The following is a 26,969-nucleotide window of genomic DNA, read 5'->3' on the forward strand; positions in this document are numbered from 1 at the left end:
TAATTGTGTCTGTCCCTCAGACTCACTTGTGTTTCAGGTTTTAATAGGGAGATTAGGTCCCAGTCCTGATTGTGTGTCGTCCAGTGCAGTCATGCCAATTTGTGATGGATATCGGTATTCAACCACAAACCAGGAGTTTGTGCAATATTAACTGCACTACAGACATGTTATAGTGTGTAATCGCATTTAACACCAATATCACTAGATAACATTTTGTGAATATGCAAACCTTTGGGAGTCAGTGAATAAGACCCAAATGGGTAATGTATGAATGGTTATTAGGGAGAAAAGCGGTATTAGTGTTATTAACTGTGCTGATAGCAAAGATCTCAGATCTATGAAGGTATAAAGTGAAGTACCAGCCAATCATCTCCTGTCTTGTTACAGCCTGTGTTTGATAGATTACCATTACATATCTGTTTTCATACATCTTTGTTGCAGTCCCACCAAATAGCCTCATCACACACCAGGTGGGTCGAGACTTTTCATGTGTCTTCTTCAGGGCTGAAACAGATGCCTTAGACTTGAAATGCATTGGTAATGACACCCTGATTCCAAACTCCTCAGATTTGCAGATGGAGTTTTACCGAAACGCACAGGAGCCACAGCAGGGTATTCCAGACTAGCTTGATAAACCACCACCTGCAAATCTTCCACAAATCCTATGGTACGATCCACTATCAATCTAATTTTATGATATATATACAAGTTTTAACTGCTTTTTTTGCCATTCATACGAGTTAATAAATCTTGGAATAAATCTTTTATTTAATTAAGGTTATGCTCAAGTTGTCCACCATTATTTTTTTGTGTGTGTTTTTTCACTGGCAAGCACCCATTACATACATTTATTGTTTGTTTAACTATTTACCTAAGGTTTAAGGGTAACACTGTTATATGTACATGCTATCCTTGTTATGCCCATAAATTCTTTCCACAGTTTACGCTGGGTGAGAATCTTTTTACAGTCTGTACAAAAAGTGCTAAGCCACAGCTATTTTCCAATACCAGGTATGTTCTGTATACAGATTCAGGAGTCTATTTACAAAGCCCTGGATTAAGATAAAGTGGACAGAGTGGAAGTACCAGACAATGAGCTCCTAACTGCCATGTTGCTGGCTGTGTTCCAAACATGACAGGAGCTCATTGGTTGGTTATTTATATCCTTCCAAGTCTTAATAAATAGATCCCTCAGTCACATACAGTATTCAAGTGTCAAATAATAAATTAATCAGCATGGTCTCCTGGAGCTTACCATTCACAAAGCATTGCTATTAAGACTTTCAAATGTTAGAGTCACACAAGACCTGTTGGCTCACTCGCATTTTTGTGTATTGAAGATACACGTATGGTGACACATCTATAGTAGCTGGCTGGCTTTTACTTTGGCTGTGTCCTCTGTCTCTTTCAGAGGTTTATTACGCTGAGAACAGTGGGAACATTGCATTATCCTGGAAGGTGTGGGGACATCCCAGTAAGAGTAGACGAGTGCATAGGTATGGTTATTGCCCTGGACACGGGACAGGTGAAGGAGGTGGAGGCATTTAGTGTTACAGTGGAGAAAATTGGAAAGGAGTAACACTATTCCTTAGAGTTGGTAACTGGAAAAAAAGCAACCAAATATCCGGTGGATAGGTAAAAACAGCCTGCAAATATGGTGAAATATTTTGATTATGGTGTATTCCGAATCTTACCTTTAAAAGTCTGAAGATGAGGAGTCACCCCCTGCCCATTCCTAGCTTCCATCCCATGACCAAGATTAATCCTAAACTGCCACTGGATGCACGCACACACACACACACACACACACACACAAAAAAAAAAAGCAGGTACCATCTTACTATTGCAAAGGACAAATAGCCACGTATTGGGCATTGATGCTGTCCTTCGCCCCTACACATGAGGTAGGACATGAGTTGCGTTGCATGACAGACCTTCCCTAAAGTAAAAGTCTATCTTTTTCCACAATTAAACCATGTGTAACTATGGGGGTTATTTTGGTTCACTCTTTCTGACAAAATCCTTCTTAGATGGACAAAACCATGTGCACTGCAGGTGGGGCAGATGTTACTTGTGCAGAGAGAATTAGATTTGGGTGGGGTTTTACTTCAAAGTGAGATCTATATTGCAGTGTAAAAATAAAGCAGGCAGGGGTAGATTTATTAACGGACAATCAGGGGAATATGCGCTATCCCCGTGCCTTATGGCAGGGGATAGCGCTTCCCCTGATCTATGACACCCGCAGAGCGGCAGTGTGGGGCAGGAGGCATAGCGCACCTACAATAATTTGTATTGCGCGCCTGCCTCCTGCCTGATTTATGAACAGTTAGCATCGCTTCGGCGCACAAGATCTTAGTAGATCTTGTCGCTCTCCCCTCCTGCTTCGCCTCGCTACTGAGGCGAAGCAGGAAGTGTTATAGCACCGCTATAATAAATCTACCCCTCAGTATTTTCCCTGCACAGAAACAAAATAACTCACCCAAATCGAATTCTCTCTGCACATTTTACATCTGCCCCCCTGCAGTGCGCATGGTCTTGTCCATCTAAGAAGGATTTTTTCAGATAACAGTATATAGGGGCTATTTTGGTTCACTCTAAGTGGTACCATATACTGTGTATTCTGCACAGGGGTCTATTTATTACACATGTTGGGGTAAATTTACTAAGATGGGAGTTTTACTGAAGAGGGGATATTACCCATAGCAACCAACCAATTTAGTACCTTCTAGAACAGGGACCGGCAACTGGCGGACCGCGGTCCATCTCCGGACCGCAGAAGCCAGATCACCGGACCGTCACCGCACAGTTATTGTGTAAAAAATGCCAGGGGAAGTGAGACTGACATGACGAGCGAGCGTGCTATCACGTGGGCGGGGGCTGAAGACGCACCCAGCGTGATCAGGGGGAGACGCCGCGCACGCCAAGCCCTCCCCCCCTCCCTACCGCCCGTCCGCCGAGTGAAGGAGCTGACGCCAGTGCCGCACTCCACGCCTGAGCAGGGGCTGTCAAGCAAGGGCTGTCCCAGCGATCCCCATCCACTGCTGGAGAGAGGTGCAGGCAGCGGAGCCGGGAGGCACTTTTAAGTGCATCTGTGGGTTGCTGCCTGCCCGTCCACTTTTAAAGTACAGTATGCAGAGTTTGCATTTTTAAAAAGGTGAGCAGAATGTGCCTTCATTGTCACTGTATTGCCAGCATTGTCCCAGTGTTCAATACAGGGACAATGCTGCCAATACAGGGACAATGCTGCCAATACAGGGACAATGCTGCCAATACAGGGACAATGCTGCCAATACAGTGTATTGCCAGCATTGTTCCTGTATTGGCAGCATTGTCCCCGTATTGGCAGCATTGTGCCTTGTATTGGCAGCATTGTGCCCGTATTGCCAGCATTGTCCTTGTATTGCCTGCATTGTGCCCGTATTGGCAGCATTGTCCCCGATTTATCGGATCTAGAAAAAGCACTTGCGAGGGTCACATACAATACATTGTGGCAGATGTATTACGCCTGGCAAAGAGATAAACTGGAGATAAAGGGGGGGTATTCAATGTCAGGGGCACGGCTGTCGAGCAAGCTCGACAGCCGTGCCCCTGTCCAGTTCTTGCTTTGCTCAACTTGAGCTCGGCGGTCGGGATTCAATGTCCCGGCCGCCGAGTGCCGAGAAAGGGCGTGGGCGCGAGTTTAGGACGGAAATAGACGAGCTCCGGCCGGGATTTCGCCTATCTCCGGCTTTCCTCGGCAGAACGAGCCCAACAGCTTGTGATGTCAGGCTCGGTCTGCGGAGAACCCCTGTTTAATGCTGTCGGGGAAGACAGCGTTGAATAGGGCCCCGCAGCCATCTCCCCCGTCGGGAGATGGCTGTGGGAGCACGACAAAGTTTGAATACCCCCCTAAGTGGAAGGAGATGACGCACCTGCCAATTAACTCCCAACTGTCCTATGTCAAACACAGCTGATTGGCTGGTGCGTTAACTCCTTTCACTTTATATCCAGATTATCTCTTTGCCAGGTTTAATACATCTGCTCCAATGTGTGCTAAAGGACCTCATATGATGTATTGTATGTGGTCCAGCCGCTGGGGAACTGATGACAGAGAAAATGATTTACAGTAGTCATGTATCAACAAAGACCTAAATCAGACATTAGCTACACAAAATAAAATATTATTATCAATGAATGCAATTGTCAAATAGCTGACATTGTGAAAAAGCTGACATATTATCAGCTGCTTCAGTAAGCTATTTTCTGCAAGTTCCTCCGTCGTCAAGATCTACTGTCCCTGGCAACAGGCAGAACTATGTCTAGAAATTTGGCTGTCCCCAGATAACTGCTGGGACTGATAAACACAAGTTAGAAATGTGGCATGGGGACACCATTTCCAAGGGTGCTGTTGGTTGCCTAGGTTATCAGATCCTTTAAATAAAAATATATATATTCATGCACGAGACCGACACCCAATAATCACCATAACTTTTACTTGCTGGGGTGCCTTCCGGGAACCATCAGGTCCAATATATAGAAAAGGGCAGACCGGCGGCACTCCATCAGACTGAATAATGATGTTAAAACAGGGCTGGGCAATTGCGGCCCTCCAGATGTTGATGAACTACACATCCCAGCATGCCTTGCATCAGTTTCAGCATGGCCAAAACTAATGCAAAGCATCCTGGGATGTGTAGTTCATCAACATCTGGAGGGCCGCAATTGCCCAGCCCTGTTTTAACATCATTATTCAGTCTGATGGAGTGCCGCCGGTCTGCCCTTTTCTATATATTGGACCTGATGGTTCCCGGAAGGCACCCCAGCAAGTAAAAGTTATGGTGATTATTGAGCCCCAGCCTCGGCCATGAAAAATTATATATATTTATTATAACCCCAGAACAGCTGAATTGGATGTAGCAGAGGGAGTCTAGTTTTATTCCCCACTAACTGCTTCCTTATTAATTAGCTACATTTGTATGTAGTTGGTTGACGAATACTGCATTCACACCACAAGTGCAGGGTCGCATCGGGACTTTAAAACGGGTTAGTCCTGATGCAACCCTACATGTGTGGTTTGTTCACATCGCATTAGCAAACCGGCAATATTGCCAGTTCGCTAACGTCATCCAGGGGCACGGCAGAGCGTCATGGGGGGTGTAGGAGGAGGCAGTTCTGCTCCAAGTACTGCCTCCTCCATAGTGTGAACGGGAACTGGGTATTTCGACCCGATTAACCCATTCACACCGTAAAGAAACACAGCAATGAACCGTTAAGAACCCTTCTTTTAACCGGTTCCTAATGTCGTGTTGCTACCGGTTTGCTGTAACCGGTAACCCCTTTCACATCGTACCAATTACCAGGTCGAACCAGCAAGAAACCGGCATGAACCAAGTAATTAGGTGCAATGTGAAAGGGGTATCAGATTCAGCGTACCCTATACAATGATTACACATTTCACAAATGAAATATTTTCAGACCATGCTTAAATAAAACTGCATAGAAAACGGCCATTATTACTTTGTTTATTCAGGACATTTTATTTCCCATATGTAACAAACAAAAACAATATCATATGGTTGGATCCAGACTCCTTTATTAACACACGAGCACAGTCTGTACAGTGTTGTGCTTTCAGAACGGTACTAAACATGGAGAAAAAAAGCTTTGCTGTAGGTAATGAAATCAGTCAAAGAAGTGGTCAACAGAATGGGTAAAAAGAAAATCTATGTGCACAACGTCCCTCCTCCTCCTCCACGACCTACCCGCATGAGCCAACGATCCAAGAACAAGGCATGGCAACCCCACATCCAGGGAATAAATAGAAGCACAGAGCAAATTCAGAATATGGAAAGGAGGAGAGTGCTACAGCGAGAAATATGCCCCCACCCTCCCCCTGCCCTGTGGGGTTGTGCAGGTGCAGTTAGGGTTAATTATTGCCATAAGTTTCTATTTTGTTTTCTCAAAAAAGCTGCATGGACAATATACAAAGATAAAACTACAACAAGAAATCCTCTCAGCATCCTTCAATCCGAATGCAAAAGGCAGTCAGGAACAGGCTGGTCAAAGAAAAAAAACAAATGATAAATTGTTATTCCAGCTAATAACACTGACTGAACCAGGCGATACGCTGCTGCTCCTGGCTCTGATGTACCAGTTCTGTCCAACCTAGAGGAGTAATAGCAATCTCCGGAATTCTGTCAAACAAAGTAGAGAAAAGCCAGTAAGGCTATCACTGGCGCATTAGTATATATAGAAAAGAATAACTGAAAGGTGGGGAAATAAGGGACCGTCTGCCTCCTACCCCCCAATATCTCACATGGTGGTAAATAGTGGGTGGTGTATGTTAGGGGGGAGGGAGCAGACAGGGTCTTACTGGAGCATGGGCTCCAGTGAGGGCAGAAGCCTCTGCCATTACTACAATACTTCTGTCACACGGCTGTGTCACATGGTTTTTTTCTTTGTCTTTTGGGCACATGTAATGGCAAAGCAGGATTACTAAGCACTTTCACCAAAACCTCTTCCCTCTTCGTCATCATCTTCTTCTTCCATCACTGGATCAGAGTCCCAACATGTAATGTCAATCTCTGAAAGAAACAAGTTATTTCTAATATGGTGTCCAATTTATACACTTTTCACTTATACAAGAAATCACAATAAAGTGCACATTCCCAACCAGCTAAAGCATTTGCAATCTTTTGTACCTACAGTGTTCATTTTACCTCAAAATGGAGATTTAAGGGTAACTAGAAGACATTTGCTACTTTAATTCCCCATTATATCAATATGAGAATTCAGCAATACTGGAGTAGCCCCACACAGAGGAGTAAGCAGCACCAGTGTCGAGAGAAAGCTCCCCCATCCCTAATACGTGGTCCCCACTCATTTAGCTGCCTCCCATGGCAAAAATGACAGGAATCATAGACCATTCTATAAATGAGGGGCAATCTAATAATAATTATTTTTCTTTTTCACTATTACAATCCCCTTTAAAGTCACCCATCTAAGCAATGACATTTAACAGCATAAATATTAGGTTATTACAGATGGAAAAGGGAAATATACATTTACTCAACCAAATGCTTCTACATTGCTAACACATTAAGGGCCATTTCTGCAAATAAAAGTCCCTACCTGAAGTGCTGCACAAAGACTGCCTGGTGGATCATTATCTTCTTGGTTGCCAGGGGCAACCACTTCAAAGGCCAAGGAAAAGTGCTATGACCAATCCCAGCCTGAAAAGCTATTAATTTTAAACAAACCAGGCAGTTCTCCTATAAGCATTTGTATGAGTGTTTAGTGAAGGTAGCATTATGGTGAAACAGCAACAATCAGATAAACAAATACAATGAGGGATGCAAGTAGAAGAAATGACAGATAGAGGGAAAAAATTGGATTGAAAAAAAGTTAAAATGGGAGGAGGCGGTGGCAGAACGAAACTGCACCCAAAAAAAAAAAAAAAAAAAAAAGACTTTTACATAGTATGGAGATATGAATACAAAAATAAGCACCTTTTTTTCTTGGGGGGGGGGGGGGGGTGGACGGACGACAGAGCACTAGGACACAATTAATGATATTTACCACCCACAGCTACAGCTCCCTCCATATAACAAACCACATATGAACTAGGACTGTCTCTGATAACAAAAAAAACAACAAAATAAAAAACCTTGGATTTGTTACCTGGGGGTTTGTTGTAAAACACTGGCGGTGGAGCTTTTGCAGACAAGTCGTCGGGCTGAGCAAAGTCCTCATCTTGTGACTGGCTGAAATACCCTTCACTTGCCTGGAGAAACATGCACACAACAATTTAGAGCCATGTTAATTATCATACGAGGGCCTTCAGAACAATACTGATTATTAAGGAAAGCAACAAATTCATAAACTGCATTGTGGGGAAGCAGGATATACTGTATAGAGGGAAGGGGGAACCAATTACCTGATAATTGACCACTGGTGACCATTTTGTTGAAAACTAAAACCTATATTGAATCACAAGCTAAAAGCACTTATTTAATGTAGTCTCTAACTCAGAGGACATTAAAAGCAGTATTCTTCTTGATATAAGGACTGGAAATGTAAGAGAAATATGACATTTCATGGCTTGGTTTGCCTGGAAAGTAGTAAATCATCTAAGTTACAGATACAGGGGAGTATCCAATTATGTGGGTTTTTTATTATTACAAGTCAATAGCTCACCGGTAAAGAAAAAAAAAAAAAATGTACAAAAACACCTGTTCAGTAAAATCTGTGTTTTCACTGCCCGTACACCCATTTTCATGAGACAAAAGGGGTGCTTTTAGAGATTTGGTTTTGCCTGCCTGAAGCAGATGAAATAAAATCCCTGATAAGTGGTGGTTCATGCCAGTTTTTTGGGGCTAATTATATTTTCCCTGTCAAAGCAATTACATGAAATATAATTTATATTGAACAGAAACAAAATTTAGGAACGTTATCTATTGAGGCCAAAGACTATCATCAAGAGAAATAGATGAAAACTTGTCTACCCTTTTATTGTACCAAAAAGGTATCACTACATATATGGAGATGCATTAGTATATACACTATTTCTTTTCTTACTAAGGTTTCAATGGGCCTTATTTTGGTTCATTCTTTCTGACAAAATCCTTCTTAGATGGGCAAAACCATGTGCACTGCAGGTGGGGCAGATGTAACATGTGCAGAGAGAATTAGATTTGGGTGGGGTTTTACTTCAAAGTGAGATCTATATTGCAGTGTAAAAATAAAGCAGTCAGTATTTTCCCTGCACAGAAACAAAATTACTCACCCAAATCTAATTCTCTCTGCACATGTTACATCTGCCCCCCCTGCAGTGCACATGGTTTTGTCCATCTAAGAAGGATTTTGTCAGAAAGAATGAACCAAAATAAGGCCCAATGTTCTGTCACTTTTCACTGCGCTGAATAGAAAGTCTCCACACTCAGCTGCAGTATTAAAAAGCTCCTCGCTGCTACTTAACCAAAAACAACACTCTGTGCCAGTTGAAGCCTCAGAATGCTGTGCAGGCACTTTAGGGCTACATAATTAAATCCTGCTATGAGTGAAGAGAACTCAAATGTGCCTATATTCTGAGCAGAAAGTGCCACAAGGTAATGGAGGGAAAAAGGTCCCAGAATAGAATCCTATTTATTAGTTATGGTGCAAGAGTTGTCATCAAAGCCAAACGCACTGTGATAGCACCGGAATAGGCTGCCATCAACAAAAAGTAACAAAGTGTAGTTTGTACTTTACAGAGAATAAAACGGACTTAAAACAGCAAATAAATACAGGGGAGGAGGAGAAGTGATGAAGATATACACTTCACATATGTCGGACTAGTTTATAGAGGACAAGGCAATGGCGGGCTTTGGTATGGTGCCATATCTAACGTACTAGTTATCCAATTTCTAAGCCCCTGAGAAGTTAATGTTGGGTATCTTGCAGTCAAGGTGGCAATCACCATTGGTTGCACTAAGTCAGTGCCTTAAAACTACAAATATAACAAGCATCCCATATCAAAGCAAGGACACCGTCTAGCTGAAGGATTTTGGTTAATTAGATGCAACAGTTTCATATAAAAAAAGTTTTCATAATCTTTAGCTAGAAAGCTATAATAACTTGCTATAACAGCCTATACATAAAATTAAGCATGTTCATTAAGCAATTGTAACAGCAGTATACAATTAGCCCCTAAAAGCCGGTGCAAGTAATAATGGGGCTCTGGAAACACGTTTCACTGAAACTGTTTTTACAAGAAAATGTTGTGCGTGTCTTAATAGAATCGCCCAAAACAAATATTGGTGAATTTGCTCCAGATAATTTTTTACCACTGATTGGATACCCCCATTATTTTTTAGCCCACAGTCTGCTCTCTCAAATTAGTAGACCTGTTTACCAGAAAATAAGAATTGGGAGGGGGAAATTGATATTTTTTCAGGCATAAAATACCCAGGGGCTTATTAAATAAATAGGCAGGAGGGGTGTGAGCAGAAATCCACTAGACGGACTTAGCAGTGCGCTGATCGGAACATCAGCTCCCTCCCGGCGCTATTCACACCGCGGTGGATTGAATTGACCCTAATGTGTAAAGCAGTTTAGATATAACTTCTTGAGAACAAACCAGGTCAGTCCAGAGAAAGGTATCTGGCTATAAACATTAACCAATTAACTGATTGTGGTAAAGGAATTCAGAATACACCAATGTATAGGTTCTCAAACTCGGTCCCCAGGAAGCCAAAAAGTGCATGTTTTCTGGGTCTCCTCCTGGTAGAGATGAATACACCTGTGCACCTACTAGGTGACCTGGAAAACATGAGCTGCTTGGGGTCCCGAGGACAGAGTTTGAGAACCATTGCACCAAAAAATAAACAATGTTGGATTTTAAACAAGAAGTTTAGCAGCTATTTATGTACCATGATCAAACCCTCCCATAGGTGCAAGAATGCTTTTGGGTGAATGACTTAATACCCAACTGGGCGTGTAGCTCGCTATTCACATTTGTTAGACTTTTGCAATAATGACTTTTATAACCACATGTTCACTTTGGCATGTTTCTACGTATCCAAATTCGGCCCAGTTTTCGATGGTGGGGGTCTGCGCAGAAATAAAAGTCAGTTTCGTTTTTTTCAAAGGGGAGAAAAATAATTTAATGGTCGGGGACCATGGAATGATTTCTCTTCCCTTTGGCCGCTCTCGTACACATCCCCTTGCTTACTATTGAGGGGATGCGGGTGGCGAGGGAGAGGCCACGCGCAGGGCTGACCTGTTCGCTAGGCTGTGAGTATACGCAGCCTAGCGACCAGGTCTAAATCAGGCCCTATGTTACATGTACATTTGATGCATATCAGAATACGATATTGGAATAATAATCGTGATCTTAATAAGCAGTTACTTAAGTTTTTAAAAACATAAAAATAATTTTGTTGGGGAAAGTGGGAGCTTAATACTATCTAAGAATTTGGATAGATTATTAATACTAGACAGACTCAGTAAAGCCAGTCTAATAGTCTGCCCGATTCAAGTGGCAATTGATTTTGTTTTTGACAGAGAATTAACATTTGTGTTCTATTTGTTTTGCTTGGACAGTTATTAAGAAGATGAGATTTTTAGCACACCTGAGTTCCTTCCCTTTGTGATGTCTCCCCATTTGTAAGAGAGTCTGTGAGTTCTGGCTGGTGGCAAGAGGCTTCCTGGAGTGCATGCTGATAGCTCAGAGTCATCTGATGGGGACCCTCAATGTGAATGATACTCTGTGGATCCTCCTCTGCCTCCATATCACAGAACGTAGGGGGTGGTTGTGGTAGCTCTTCAAAGTTCAGCAGATTATCATCAGGGACAGGAGGACATACCTCCGTTTCCCCAATGACCTTTTGCTCTGTGTGGCTGGTCTGATGAGTCATCAAATTGCCATCTGTCCAGGTAGAATCCTGGGCTTCGTCATTCTGCCACAGATCCAGCAAATTAGAGGATTCTTGTTTTGGAGGTGGATGATCACTAGACATCAAGTCAACCTCTCCCAGCTCCATAACCGCTTCCTCCTCACTCCCCGTCAACTGAGGAGCAGCCGGGAATCCAACATCCTCATCTCGGGTCTCCATAAACACATCTTCTGTGAGCCCCTGTGGCTGCCATGCTCCATCTTGGACAGGCTCCACTGAACTCAGGGCTTTGTTCCACTCTTCCCCCAGGCTACTACGACGTTCTTTTTCTGGAGAATGAGGTGGACCTGCTTCTGAGGAACTTCTCACTGCTTCAAGTGAAGAACACGAAGCATCACAAGTTAAAGTAAACTCTAAAGGAAAATAATACTAATATAAATTAGTGACATTATATGCTTGTTAAAAGTGTGCCAAACCAAAAGCACTTGACAAATAGGATACGGCTAAACATCCTTATAGAAAAATATATTTATTTTGGAAACTTGTATTTTGTTAAGCTCAAATTAAAAAGGAATATCATAATAGGCTCCCTTTTATGGACAGGGAAATAAAGCAGTCACAACATCATCCCAAATTTAGAGAGATGGAGAGAGACTACTGGAACTTTTCTATAGCCAAAACAGAGGTGCACTAAAACTAGGTACACACTATACAGTTCTTGGGGCAATTGTCCAGCCATCAGATGAGCCGGTTTTATTAAAAAATGTGTGAAGGCAACTTGAATAAATCTATCCAAAATAGTCCAGAAACATTTGGCATGGATAATGTGATAGGATATGGGTGACAAAAGGACTGGACATTGTGCAGTGTGTGTGTTTTCAAAATAAGTTACCCATATTTCCTATGGTTTAGCCTGATTACATGATCCCAGTGGTGCAAAAATGCTTTTGAATCACGGCACCGTAAGGTATCAATATTTTTTTTCATGGCACCAAAATGTATAAATTATTATAATTTATCAACTTCTGCATCTTAACAAAGGGGTTTGTATACCCCAAAACGTTGGCTACCATGCATTTTGTTTAATAAGCATGTTTGAATGATGACAGTCTCAGAGTACTGCCATTTCTAAAGGTTTAAATTGCATCCTTTTGCAGGGCACTGAAGCATCTACTTCGTAAATCTGGTACAGGATGGGAGCAAAGTTAATGTGTTATTTAGTAATTTGCTCCCAAAATCTGAAAACGGACCAAAAACTGTCAGTTAAACAAGGGGGCATATTCAATCTTGGCCGAGTTTTTCACTGGGTAAAAAACCCCAAAGATTTGCCTTTCACTATTCCAATCCCGGGCATTTTTGGCCATTTATTTAGTTAATTTTCACCAATGCCATTTCACTTTTTTGTTGGGGCGCAACCAGCATGGGTGAAACCATCTGTGAATTGGCCAAAAGCACATGAATTTGAGGCAATTTTGTCGATCCACATGGTTTTCGCTGATGCGGCTATAAAAAAAATAGGATTCCCCGCTTAGTGTGCAAACTTCCACTGACAAATTGTCAATATAAAAAATTTCATAGTGTGTAGCTAGTTTTAGTTCCAAGAAATTTTACTGAAATTGTCAAGTACCAACAGTGACGATGAAGGGTTGACACTCGGATTCTCTGCAAACATTACAAGATTTTTAGCATTATCTAAGTTTAAATTAAAATGAGTGCTGTTCTTATTAATTGAAAGTTGTAGTGCAAGTAATTGTAAAAAAAATAAATCTATATATATATATATATATATATATATATATATATATCTAATATATATATATATATATCTAATATATATATATATATATATATCTAATATATATATATATATATCTAATATATATATATATATATCTAATATATATATATATATATCATATATATATATATATATATATATATATATATATATATATATATATATATATATATATATATATATATATATATATATATTTTTTTTTTTTTTTTTTTTTTTTTTTATAGTACAACAAAGAAGTTCCACTGCATATATCTCTCTACTCCCACAGTGACCCACAAATGTGGAACAGTGCAGCTGTCTGAAATACCACTGACTTCACCATACAGAAAGATAATAATAATAATAATAATAATAATAATACTACTACAGGTTGAGTATCCCTTATCCATAGTTCCCAGAATGTCGGGTTTTTTTTTAAAGCACTACTGGGACATCTGTATCTGGCACTAAGTATCTGCAAGAAAATGATTGCTAGGCATTCAAATGCAGCGCCCAAGATAGCACACCAACTTTGTTTCATGTTTTGAAACCTTGTTTCGTGCACAAATAAAATATATTTGTGTGTATTTCATGTGTTTGATGCGTTTAAACAACATAAATGCAAGATACTTCATTGAAATATAACAATATTTAAAAATACAGAACAATACGTTATCCAAAATGCTTCTGGTCCCGAGCATTTTGGATAAGGGATACTCAACCTGTATTGCTATTCATCAGGCTAAAAAGATTTGATAGATACTGCATATGAATGCATGCTTCATTCATCGGTTCACACTGATCCATCTTAAAACATACCCGTCCTAGGGGTTAACAACAAAACACTGCCATCTGATGTGGCTCTCTCTTGCTTTTTGAAAAACTCCCGTGGATTTTCTGTGCGCTGCGCAATAATGGCTGCAGCTTCCTGTTGAGAGGAAACAAGAAGAACAATTACTGAAAGCACACCTCTCCTCTTCAGGAAAGAACATTTGGAGACTGCTGCTTTTTGGAGACATATTTTATGTTGGTGCTCAGGCATTTGTACGTCCCTGTATAATACAGATGCTGGCATATTAACAGTGCTTTGGCATCAAAGTTAATGATGCCAATTTGTGGAAAATGGAAGCCATATTCATCCTACAGGTGTCATTTCCGGTGAACAGCAACACAACACACTGATAGTGATGCTGGTTGGATTGCAAAAGCAAACTCCTTTAATAGACAAAACCATGCTGCACTGCATGTGGGGCTGATGTAACATGTGCAGAGAGTTAGATTTGGGCAAGTTATTTTGTTTCTGAGCAGGATAAATACTGGCTGCTTTATTGTGGGTGCTGAATTAGAATGAAAAGCACACATGGCTGGTCGCATGGACCTGGGCCAGAATTATGCTGTTTTTTTTTTTTAAATACATTTTTATTAGAATTATGCTGCTTTAAAGAGCATCATGGGAATATGTGTGATCAGGTGCAGTTATATAGTGATCATCACTTTAATGGTTTATTCAAATAACATGTACTTCTCCTTCAGGGAACTCCAGCAACAAATGAGTGTGCTGAAAAGCAGTTAATGAGTTTTAATGACAGCACATGTAGATGATTGTTTTAGCAGCCCCGAGTCCCTTCCCTGAGACCTACAGTAAGGAGCAATAATAAATTAGCAACAGCAGGGGAAATAACAGCATGAACACATCAATCTACTTTCATGGTATACTAGGGAAAATACATGCTACTGACCTCCGCTGAGGAACATTCATCAGCCAATCAAGGCAAGGGTCTCTTCTGCCTTACCTCCACTTCACTTTCTGTCCTCTTCTGCTCCGCCCCCTCCTCCTCGTCTCTCTGATCCATCTGGCAGGGTATGAACAGACAATTCTATTAACAATAATAAAGCACTGCTGGCTTATTACAGGTGGTGGAAATGGCCTAGAACTCAAAGATTCACTCACAAATATAGAGTTGCCCTGTAGCCTTTTTTTTGCCTCCTCTTCCTCCTCATCTTGCAGCTTCCTTCTGTCAGTGAACCAGACAACACAACCACTAAAGTGATTTTTAAACATACAGTTAGTTCCAAGTCAATGTAGATCACTATATACATGGTCTAGCCATATAAGCAGTTGTTTGCATAAGAAATGAATAAACAAAACATAAGGGCTAATGTATTATGTACTGGTTTAGAACAAAATAGGTCTACGTAAATGGCTAACTACTCGCTGTAAAATGCTGCAGAATATGTGCGCTACATAAATAACAGGTAATATAGAAATAATAAATATGTAATAAACAAAACAAAAATCTAAAAAAAGACATGATCTTCCTTGCAACTGCATATAAGCAAACCGATTGCCCGATTGTCACAAGAACCGAGCCTGTGTTACTGATCAATACACGATCATTGCTTGGAAACTTTCATATAGCATCTATGTGCAGACACCGTTTCAATGTTCCCATTTGGATAAAGAAAGCAGGTACCTGTGTTCCTCTATCTGCTGCTCTCTTTCTTGATAACGTTTCTCACGTTCTTCTTGCTCTTTCCGCTCCTGCTCCATGCGTTCCTGCTCAAAGCGTAGCCTCTCTTCCAGAGCCTTCTGCCTCTCTTCCTCCTTCCTCTCCTCTTCCTCTCTCTGGTGGGCACAGAACCGCAGGAGTGTAAAGTAAGCAATACAAGAGGTGGGAAAAACACATATCCAATGCATTCATATAAAGGAACAAAGAAAATGTTATTACTGGCAGAATTCATTTGGCGTGTGGGATATTTAAGGCTTGGCCTCCAATTTAATCCAGCCTCATTATAAGGCCCCACCAAAAGGCCACAAATCCAGTTTCTTAGTTGCCGAAATTAGGACATTAATAAGTTACTTTATAATGAATAGTTGCAGTATCGGTATGAATCTATGCTGTCTTATGGTAGAGCGGTGATCGGTAACCAGATACACAGACCTCTAACCTTCTCCAAGATGATAGAACATTAGCTTTCTAAATAATCCTAAAATACAATAATCAAAAAAGACTAGTAATAGCATAGAAAGCAGGCATTTTACACAAGTTTCTAGGCTATAACAAACAGCCCTGAATATAAAGAATTAAGAAGCTTGGGTCATAGATGAAGGTTGGAGAACCACCTGATGTCCTACAATGGAGAAGTGTCTGAGGAAGGACAGGTGGGGTTAAAAAAGAAGAAAAATATTAATTGGGATTTATCAGCTCAATGCTAAGAAAGCAACAAAAGGTGTTATGACGCCGAACTACTATAGTCTTAACATTTCAGATCAGAGGCTAAACACTGAATTATTGAAGATCAGACCAAAACATGAGTTTGTTGGAGTGAAATAAAGAACATGGAATAAAGGTGTATTCATTCAAGAACAGAGGTACATAAAAAAGGGTTTTACTTTTGCTTGTTCCCAGAACTGTTCTCTATTGAGCCGTTTCATTTCCACAGCTGCATTTGTTTTCTGGTAATTGGTTCCCTGTGTAGGAGATAAAACGTGAGATTTCCATTAAGTATATACACCCCAATGATTCTGTACTCCTCACGCTGGGCTGTACTCACCACAGGGTCACCACTTCCCTCTTCTCGGACCTGCAGCCGCTGTAGGACAGGACTGGCAAGTCGTCCAGAGCCATTGGATAGGCGCTGGCTGATGGCCAACGGATCTATGTCCTCCACACTGCTGGCATTCACTATAACATCCACACCCTATATAACACAAGAAAACAGCAAGATTTAAAAACAAAAACTGCAAGTCGGTGATGGGTATCTTTGTATAGGAAAAATACCACAATTCACCGCAGGGCTAGTCTGGCTACTTCTCATTATTGATACCTAAACTCATTTAACAATTCATTTTTCTCTGGTAATATTTCCCACCTGGAAAAAATCTGCCACTTGTGCCACATGACTGGCACATGTACACTTCCTGGCATCCGGTACATCTTCGCCAACCTAAAGAAAAAAAGGAGAATAATAATAATGCTTACTTGCTTAACCTTGCTGCAGTGCAGTGACTTATTACACACATCTGAAAATACAAAATCCAGACATGGCTTTCTACAGCCCCATGCATACTAGAATATACAATACAGAGAATTTTCCAAAGTACTAGCGCAGTAGTGAAAATTTTTTTCTTATCACTTGGGATCTTCTATTTTCTGTATCAGATCCTTTCTGGTGTCTAATGGAAACTGACTTACAGTGAAATTCTAGCAGGTGTACCCGTAGCAGTTTCTTTAAGGACACTTCAATTTCTCAGGAGAATATACAGCATGAAACAAACTTACATGAGCTTCCAATCACGCGTGCACATCAAGGTTTCTTTGTCTTAGGATGATGACGGACCCAAATTGCAGGTAAAGTATTTATTTGCACAACAATCCAGGTATTCCAACATGGAAAAAAAGTTTAAAAAATAGTCTCAAGCAGGTGGGTGGATCACTGGTGGCTGTTATCCTCTGTCCTGGGTATGCTGCAGACAATGCCGGACAGGAGAGGAGAAGCTTGTGTACGCCACTGCAGGTCTGTCCTCACGCTGCTTGTAGGATGCGGCCAATCAACGCGTTTCAGATAGTAGTCTATCCTTTTTCAAGATGAAAAAGGATAGACTACTATCTGAAACGCGTTGATTGGCCGCATCCTACAAGCAGCGTGAGGACAGACCTGCAGTGGCGTACACAAGCTTCTCCTCTCCTGTCCGGCATTGTCTGCAGCATACCCAGGACAGAGGATAACAGCCACCAGTGATCCACCCACCTGCTTGAGACTATTTTTTAAACTTTTTTTCCATGTTGGAATACCTGGATTGTTGTGCAAATAAATACTTTACCTGCAATTTGGGTCCGTCATCATCCTAAGACAAAGAAACCTTGATGTGCACGCGTGATTGGAAGCTCATGTAAGTTTGTTTCATGCTGTATATTCTCCTGAGAAATTGAAGTGTCCTTAAAGAAACTGCTACGGGTACACCTGCTAGAATTTCACTGTAAGTCAGTTTCCATTAGACACCAGAAAGGATCTGATACAGAAAATAGAAGATCCCAAGTGATAAGAAAAAAAATTTCACTACTGCGCTAGTACTTTGGAAAATTCTCTGTATTGTATATGTCTCAAATTGGGTTAGGGCGTTAACCCTCTCCATAGTACACAGCTGCACCTCATCCAGCGCTGGGTTCTCACAAAACCTTTCTCATACTAGAATATATTCAGCTATTCCCCCTTGAGGTAATGTTAAGTTGAGCTGTGTGTACAGACAACAGGGGATGTCAATAACCCGGGAAAATGCATTATGAATGATGTTGAGCATTCACACTAAGGGCGGGATGCTCTAACATCTGCACCCCGCGACCGCCGCACATCGCCGGATACCGCTGACATAACTATCGCATATGCTCTAACATATGCGATAAATATGGTAAAGGACAGCTTTTGCTCTCATAAGAGGATTTTTAGTGCAGGGAGGAGGAGGTCACCGTTCCGGGCAGCACAGCGCTGTGCTGCCCGGACACAGTTGAGGGGGGAGTCAGCGCGAGGTGGCGGGGGTCCATTCGGGGCGGCATGGGTATGTTAAGAAGCCCATAGGCTTCTATGAGGTATCGCCAGCTTTTGCTGCCGATACCCCATGCAGTGAAAACCCGATGTGCATGTTTTGCTGCATATCGAAATGTGGTAAAAACCCGGATAACGGGGTTTTTACGGCATATTTAGATTAGCGCATCCCCCCCCCCCCCTATGCGATATTACAAACTAGATCGCACATAAGGGCCAAAATACGTGATCGTGATGAAATCTCGCTAAAAGGGGAGCACATTTTTGTATTGGGCTGGACTGGGGCGGAGCCTAGGGGGAGGCCCACTTGACAGGGGTTGGAAGGAGCGTTATGGGTATCAGGGTAATAGGGTTTGGGGGTGTGCCTGCGTAGTGACATGGGGGGAGGGGAGGGGCTTAACGGGGTGGCAGGACGGTATATATTGAGGGGGCGCGTAGCCCCAGGTCAGACATTTTGTCAGGGATCAAGAAGCTCAGTGTCACCTCAGACAGAATGGCAGAAATTGACGCTGCGCTGGCCTCCTTGAGAAAGGCGGCCGGTACACAGGGAGCGGCCTGGCTACAGGAGCAGGTAGCGGGCCTCATTAGGGGGTTGGGGACGGACGCTGATACGTCTGACCCCTCTGGCGCACGGCCTCGGAGGTCTAGGCCTCCGGAGCGCCTTAGCCCTTCTTTCACCCCCAGAACCCGGCGCCGGTCCAGGAGCCCCATTCGGGACCCTCCAGGCAGTTCCGCGGGACGGACACCTTCCTCCCGGCAGGTGCGGTCTGGGAGGAATCCTACAAGGCGGCGGGGTTCACAGCGCGGGAAGGGTCGCCTCCCCGTGCGAGAAGAGGCAGCAGAGATATCAGCGGGCACGAGTGCGGTGGAAGATGGCGCCCATACGGAGCTCCGGGGAGAAGGCAGCAGCACAAGCGGGGGGAGAGCCCCTGGGAGCGAGCGGCAGCCGGCTGGCTTCGCCGGCGAGGAAGAGCCTGCACGCAGTGCGGCACCCGCAGGATCTGGGACGGGTGCGCGCCCGGCCGTCAGACCAAGCAGAGCTGAGGAGACGCCAGGAACATCTGGAATTGAAGGTCCGCGTCAGGACACAGGAGCTGCGGCTGCTGGGTTCACAGCCCCCAGGCAGCCTGGTGAGTCATCATCTTTGTCTTCTGGGCTCCTGTCAGGTAGTCAGGGGGGGACAGGAGTAGGTCAGCAGAGTGAGGCTACTAAGGGTATGTTGGAGTTGGTGACTGGGTTTGCGGAATGGTTTACTACAGTGAGGCAGGGGTCAGGTCAGTCGCCAGCAAGCGCATGGGTTACGCCAAGCAGCGGGGTGGGTGCTGGCAGCGTAAGTGTGACACAGACTAGTGGGGAGACTGTAGTGGAAACGGTCCAGGTTAGTGACTCTGCTAAGGGTGAAGTCTATGTTTGTTTTGAGGGGCTGCTTGGGGCTCATTTGAAACAGGAGGTTAGGGACAAAGTGTGGAAAGGGGAGTATGTGGACTTATTCTCTCTGCTCCCATTGGAGCGCTTTAATTTGGATAGGCCGCGGAAGGAAGAAAAGAAAGAGGAGGAGGAACGTCGGAGGTATCGGCTGATACCGAGGACATTTTCTAATTGGCTCCAGGCTTTTGCAATTTTAGCTAGTGTGATTGGGGAGAAAGCGCCTGAGAATTGTTCATCCCTGTTTTGTTACATGGATGCGATTGCGGAGGCAGAGAGGGTTTACGGGGGTCAGGCTTGGCTGAGATATGATGAACAGTTTAGGCAGCGGAAGGCTGTGCGGCCTAATATCAGGTGGGATCATAAGGATATTGGGCTCTGGTTGAAGGTGACAGCACCAAATAGGTTGGGGCAGCCCTTTCGGTGGGACAGGGGGGGAGCAAGAGAGGGGGTTAGTAATACGGCCTTACAGAAGGGCCTCTGTTTTGCATTCAATGAGGGATCATGTCGTTTTGGAGCAAAGTGCAAGTTTAAGCATGAGTGCTCCTCATGCGGGGGTACTCATGGAGCAAACAAGTGCTTCAGGGGAAAACCGCGGGAGTCCACCTCAAAAGGGGGAGACGCCAATACGATTGGAAAGGATGTTGGGTTATCTGCATAGATACCCAAACAGGCAGGCGGCGGTGTTGTTAGAAGAGGGGTTTAGGGACGGGTTTACAATTCCTTCGGAGGTTGCGGGGCCAGGGGTTTTTAAGGGGAATTTGAAATCAGCCAGGGAGCACCCCGAGATAGTGGGGGAAAAATTGAAAAAGGAGGTGCAGCTGGGGAGAATGTCTGGTCCTTTTTCGTCACCGCCTATGGCGGATATGATAGTGTCCCCATTGGGGGTTGTGCCCAAGAAAGAGCCGAATAAATTCCGCCTCATTCATCATCTTTCTTTCCCGAAAGGGGCGTCGGTGAATGATGGTATTGATCCAGAAATCTGTTCTGTGGTTTACACGTCATTTGATGAGGCTGTACAATGGGTGAAGAGATTTGGGAAGGGAGCTCTATTGGCAAAGACTGACATAGAGGCCGCTTTTCGGTTGTTGCCGGTTCACCCAGCGAGTATCCGGTTGTTAGGTTGTTTTTGGGAGGGGGGGTACTTTTTGGATCGTTGTCTTCCAATGGGGTGCTCCCTGTCGTGTGCCTACTTTGAGGCCTTTAGCTCCTTTCTGGAGTGGGTGGTTAGGGACGTTTCAGGGTGCAGTTCAATTATCCATTATTTGGATGATTTTTTTATGCATTGGCCCGGGGGACGGCAAGGTTTGTGCGCTGTTGCTGTGCACAGTAGAACGGGTGGCGGCAGATTTTGGTGTGCCGTTGGCTCCGGATAAAACTGAGGGGCCGACGTCAGAGATTAGTTTCCTGGGAATTACTATTGACACCGTGCGGATGGAATGTCGGTTACCTGCAGACAAGCTAGCGTCACTCAAGGCAGATGTTGGGAGGGCGGTAAGATTAAAGAAAATCAAGTTGAGGGAGCTGCAGTCGTTGTTAGGCAAATTAAACTTTGCCTGTCGTATTATCCCAATGGGCAGGATTTTCAGCAGACGCTTGGCAGGGGCGACGGCCGGAGTTACGTCCCCTCATCATTTTATCAGGTTAGGGAGAGAGTTGCGGGCTGATCTGAAGGTGTGGGCGGAATTTTTGGAGTCATTTAACGGCAGGGCCATGTGGATGTCAGACGTGGTGGTGGCATTTGACATGGATCTGTTTACTGACGCTGCCGGGAGCGTTGGTTACGGGGCCTATTGCCAGGGTCACTGGAGCACAGGAAAATGGCCACAGTCATGGTTTACTCGGGGCTGGGTGCGTAATCTAGCGTTGTTAGAACTGTTCCCCATATTGGTAGCGGTGGTGATTTGGGGGCCATTATTCCAAGACAGGAAAGTCTGCTTCCATTGTGATAATATGAGTGTAGTGGAGGCAGTCAATCACTTGTCGGCATCGTCACCTCCGGTGGTTAAGGTGTTACAACGGTTGGTGTTAGAGTGTTTAGCCTTGAATGCTTGGGTGGTGGCTAGACATGTTCCGGGAGTGGCTAATTGTATAGCGGACTCCTTGTCTCGTTGGCAGTGGGAGCGTTTCAGGGAGCTGGCACCTGGAGCGGACCAAGATGGGGTCGATTGCCCGAGGCATCTTTGGGAGCTTCTGGAAGAATAGTGGATCAGCTCATCAAGGATTCGCTCGCACCCGGCACGTGGTCTGCTTACTGCCAGGAGTGGCAGCAATGGAATGAGTGGTGCAGATCTGTAGGCCTGCCGGAGGGAGAGGATGAGATCAGGGTGTTGCTGTACATAGGCCATTGTAAAGAGCTGGGGTGGTCTGTGGCAAAGATAGGCAGGTGCATGGCAGGATTGGCATTTGGTTTCCGGGCGAGCGCAAGGCCAGATGCCACTAAGACTTTTTTGGTATCACGTGCACTAAAAGGGTGGAGAAAGGGTCATGCGGTGCAGGATAAGAGGAGGCCGGTCTCGTTTAAATTACTGCAGGATCTGGGCAGGCAGTTGGGGTCAGTCTGCAGATCTGTTTACGAGACAAACCTGTTCAGATTGGCATTTTCACTGGCGTTTTTTGGGGCATTGAGGTTGGGGGAACTGGTCAGTCCAAGCGTTGGGGCACCGGGGGGCCTCAGGTACGGGGAGGTGATGTTGTTTTCAGACAGGGTGGAATTCGTTATAAGACGGTCAAAAACGGACCAATTAGGAAGGGGAAAGCGGGTTGTGTTATTTGAGGTACGGGGTTCTTTTATGTGCCCTGTGGAATGCCTCAGAGTTTTCAAAGACTGCAGGTTTGCAGAGGGGCAGCAGAGTGACCCATTGTTAGTGCATGCTGACGGTTCATTTCTCTCCCGTTTTCAATTTGTTAGTGTTTTTAGGAAGGGGCTGCGGTTGTTAGGCCTCAGTGAGCAGGACTATGCAGGGCACTCGTTCAGGATCGGGGCAGCCACAGAGGCAGCACGCTTAGGTTTTGGGGAAGATTTAATCAAAAAGATTGGAAGGTGGGATTCGGCTCGTTTCAAATCCTATGTGAGAGTAGGAATGTTATAAGGTGTAGGGAGCTGATTATTGGGAGTTTGTTTCGTTTTTTATTTCTTTATGTTTAGGGCAACCTTCATGTCTCATATGGATCATGGGACACTCATACGTCTTTTGGGGCGCCGTTCGAGCTGGAATGAGACCGAACGGATGACGATTGGGTTTGGATGGCCGGGAATTCGAAGTCCGTTGGCTGGGGAAGCGAGGCATGGTCTGGAGTGGCGTACTGCCGGAGTTCCATCGTTTCGTGAGGCTGGACAGGCCCCCCGAGATCTTGGTGTTACATGTTGGGGGTAATGATTTGGGGGTTAGGCCTTTCCGGGAGTTAATTCGAGATATCAAGTTCGACTTGTTACGCCTCTGGGCTTTGTTTCCGAAGGTTATTACAGTATGGTCCGACATAGTGCCCAGAAAGGTTTGGAGGGAGGCGCGTTCAGTGGAGAGGATTAATAAGGCCAGGATCAAGGTTAATAGGGCTATTAGTAAATTTGTGGCTAGGAATGGTGGAGTGATGGTGCGCCACTTAGAGCTGGAATCTGGGTTGGGCGCATTCTGGAGGGCGGATGGGGTCCACCTGAACGCGGTGGGCATGGATATGTGGGCGCTGGCAATACAGGACGGGGTAGAAGTGGCCGTGGCTTTGTGGCGGATACGCAAGGGGTAAGGGGTTAACCCCATGCGTTGTGGCGGAGGGGATCCTCGAGGTTGGTGGTCATGGAGGCTTGGTTTTGTGGAGGGGAGGGCCCCATGGCGGGGGCTGGACTCCTCGGGGTGAGGCTATATGGGTACATTGATAATGAGCACGGGGTCTATGCAGACCGGTGCCCTCGAGCCTGCGTCAACGGCTGGGGGTAAAAAGTGTGAGGGAGAGTGCTCTGATATGTATGCCAGGTTTTTAGGGGTTTTGGGCCTCGAGGATCACCTTTGACGGGTTATGTGGGGATCATGAAAATGTTATTTGTTATGCGTTACTGTTTTAATAAAGATGGCTGCTGTGGCCAATTTAATCCAACATCAAGGAGTGGAGTATTATTTTGGGAAAGGGGTTGGAAAAATAAAGGGGGTCACAGCGATTTGACAATACCCTGTCATGCAATTTTCTAAGCAATATGACTAGATTGCTTAGAAAGTAGGCATAGATCTCTCCGTGTGTATGACTCGAGAGATTCATTATCTCCTGCTAACTAAGTCAGTGCATGCAGTCAAAATCTAGTCAAATTGCTTAGCAAGTGAGTGCAAATCTCTGTGTGTACAGAATCAGAGATACTGATCGCAATCTCTTTATTCTGAACCACTATCCGGCCATTTTTTGCCTAAGCAAAATCGCTTAGCACAAATCTCTGCATGTGTATGTGCTCCCCATGGGAGATCTGGACACCAGGAAATCGACTATCCTAAATAGCTTAGCAAAATTGCTTAGTACACATCTCTACGGGTGTATGCCCCTTTAGTGTGTATGGGGCTTTAGAAGTAACGGAGATTCCAGATCACATGCAGAGAAGATTATAAAAGCTTTGTGTATTGAGAATTGCCTCACTTAGGACATTCTAAAGGTTACTGGCCACTACATTGTAACAGGTATGGGTCATCATTACGAAGGTGGAAGGTCATTAGGTCGACACAAAAAAAGGTAGATATGAGTTTTTCATGGTTTGTGTGTCTATGTCCACTTAAATCGCCATGGACACCATATAAGCGTAACGCTTCCCTCGCCATGCTTCTGGCACAGTGCCACGCTAGGCACACTATTGTATACTCTATCCCCACTTGGATGGTAAAGTATGAAAAAAAAGAAAAACTAATGTCGAGCTAATGCTTGTGACGAACGAATGCCCATGTCCATCTAGTGACTGTCGACCTAATGCTTGTAGACCTACTGTAGTGAACGCATCCCATTGTAACAACTACAATATAACAACTACATTGTAACAATTACAATTTAGTGGACATAACCTACATATAAACACCCGGTTGGTCTCTCGTTCAGTAAAGTTGCCTTCTGGGTAATATTCTGAACACTCTTAAATGTTTTTCCACTAGGGGGCAGCAATAGTACCACATATTATACATAACCATTCATCCTTGGCCATGCTTACAGCCTCCAGTTCTCATTTGTTCTTACAATGCCCAGACAGGATACGGAGAACCATCCAGTAATTTCCTTTTACAAGTGGCTCGGGAGTCAAAAATAATTGCTATAACATTTTTATCAAATTGGTATTATTAAATCAGGATCACAACAGTTAAGATCTTAAATAGGCATCCTCCGTTGTAAGTGTATTGATTAGTTCCAATTAAAAACAGATGAGAAACATGAAAACATGAAATAAATTCATGTACAAAGCAAAGGTTCATACAGGGCACAATGATAAAATGGTGTAATATTTGCGCAATAACCGATTTCCTGACTTGATTCATGAAGCGCATTCTATGCAAAAAAGCACAAAAACTCTGCTGTAAGAAATACATTGCGTAGGAAAGAATAGCACAAGATAGGTCCTTATAGGTCTTCAGTATATTTATGCATAGGAGGGCCCTCTCCAACGAAATTAGGATCGGTCAGGATTACGGTTTTATTAGGGGCGTGCTTCCACTGGACAGGTAATAGGACATTCAAATAGGACAGATCTTTCCTATTCAAAGACAAATACTATTACGTATAGTATATTAATGCACACCAATGACTTCTGATACTGGACACCCTTCCAAATGAATGTCAAATTCCATTGAACAACCTTTGAATGGTTGTCCGAGAAAACAAAGCTCTTCTAACATTTATAGAAAGACCATATAGTTCCTATTCTCTTACATAACCAACTGCATTTATCTGGTGTAGTTAACCTACTGTATATAACCAAACAGGTATTTTTGATAGAACAACATCTACATTTACAAAGCTGTAACTACTATATACAGTATAGGGACGTCAAAAGTAACTAAAATGAATGCGAGTGTGTAAGAAGGCCGACAATGATCTACTGTACACACTTATTGGCAAATGCAGTTCTCCACATTTCAATTGGAATGCACTTGCTTTGGACATTACTTTGGTGGGTGGGATCTTCAAGTTTTCTAATACCGCTTTCAGACCGCAAATGCAGGGTCGCAATGGTACTTTGAAACTGTTCAGTCCCGGTGCGACCCTGTATTTGCGGTCTGTTCACATTGCATCAGCGATCCAGCAATATTGCCAGTTCGCTGATGTCATCTGGGGGTGCGGCAGAGCGGCATCGTGGTGGAGGAGGAGGCAGCGCTTACGAGCTGGCACTGCTCCAAATACTACCTCCTCCATAGTGTGAACGGGAAACAGGTCACTCGACCTGAGTAACCTGTTCACAACACAAAGCAACGAACCGATAAGAACACTTCTTTTTAACCGGTTCGCATTGCGGTGTTGCTACCAGTTTGCTGTAACCGGTAAACCCTTTCACATTGCACCAAGTACTGGGTCGAATCGACAAGAAACTGGCATGAACCCTGTAAATTAGGTGCAATGTGAAAGGGGTATTAGATTAAGTAGGGCTTCATCCAGACAGGAACCTGCTCAACACAAAATATATGTGTTGGGTACATTGCGGGACGAGGGTCAATTAAAGTACTATTTGAGAGTCAGGACAGAAACAAACTACAGTATTTTAATGTTGGTTACATTGGCAAAAGGTACTTTAGTAAATTCCCTCCATGCCAGTGATATCACTGTGAACCATTTTTTGGGATCTAATATCTTAAAGCTTTAATGCCAGCCTGAGAGCAATTTTTTGCCACTTCCTGAAATAAAATAAAAAA

General features: G+C 43.7%; 1 protein-coding gene across 8 annotated transcripts in view; it reads right to left on the minus strand.

The window, feature by feature from the left end:
- Positions 1-5,487: 5,487 nt before the first annotated feature.
- DBN1 (drebrin 1) overlaps positions 5,488-26,969 on the minus strand; it is a 71,386-nt gene continuing 49,904 nt past the window's right edge. The window contains exons 4-13 of one of the 8 annotated variants that reach the window (XM_083182088.1): positions 17,008-17,082; positions 16,690-16,836; positions 16,529-16,606; positions 15,609-15,760; positions 15,086-15,176; positions 14,928-15,011; positions 13,954-14,062; positions 11,091-11,767; positions 7,660-7,762; positions 5,488-6,563 (exon numbers count right to left, since the gene is read on the minus strand). In XM_083182088.1, coding sequence (XP_083038214.1) covers positions 6,475-6,563; positions 7,660-7,762; positions 11,091-11,767; positions 13,954-14,062; positions 14,928-15,011; positions 15,086-15,176; positions 15,609-15,760; positions 16,529-16,606; positions 16,690-16,836; positions 17,008-17,082 — 1,605 coding nt within the window. In that variant the 3' untranslated portion in view covers positions 5,488-6,474. The remainder of the gene's footprint in view (positions 6,564-7,659; positions 7,763-11,090; positions 11,768-13,953; positions 14,063-14,927; positions 15,012-15,085; positions 15,177-15,608; positions 15,761-16,528; positions 16,607-16,689; positions 16,837-17,007; positions 17,083-26,969) is intronic. The other 7 variants (XM_083182089.1, XM_083182082.1, XM_083182085.1 and 4 more) reach the window with 7 other exon arrangements.

The sequence above is a fragment of the Crinia signifera genome, chromosome 4 (assembly GCF_055691185.1).
Source record: "Crinia signifera chromosome 4, ASM5569118v1, whole genome shotgun sequence".
NCBI lineage: Eukaryota > Metazoa > Chordata > Amphibia > Anura > Myobatrachidae > Crinia > Crinia signifera.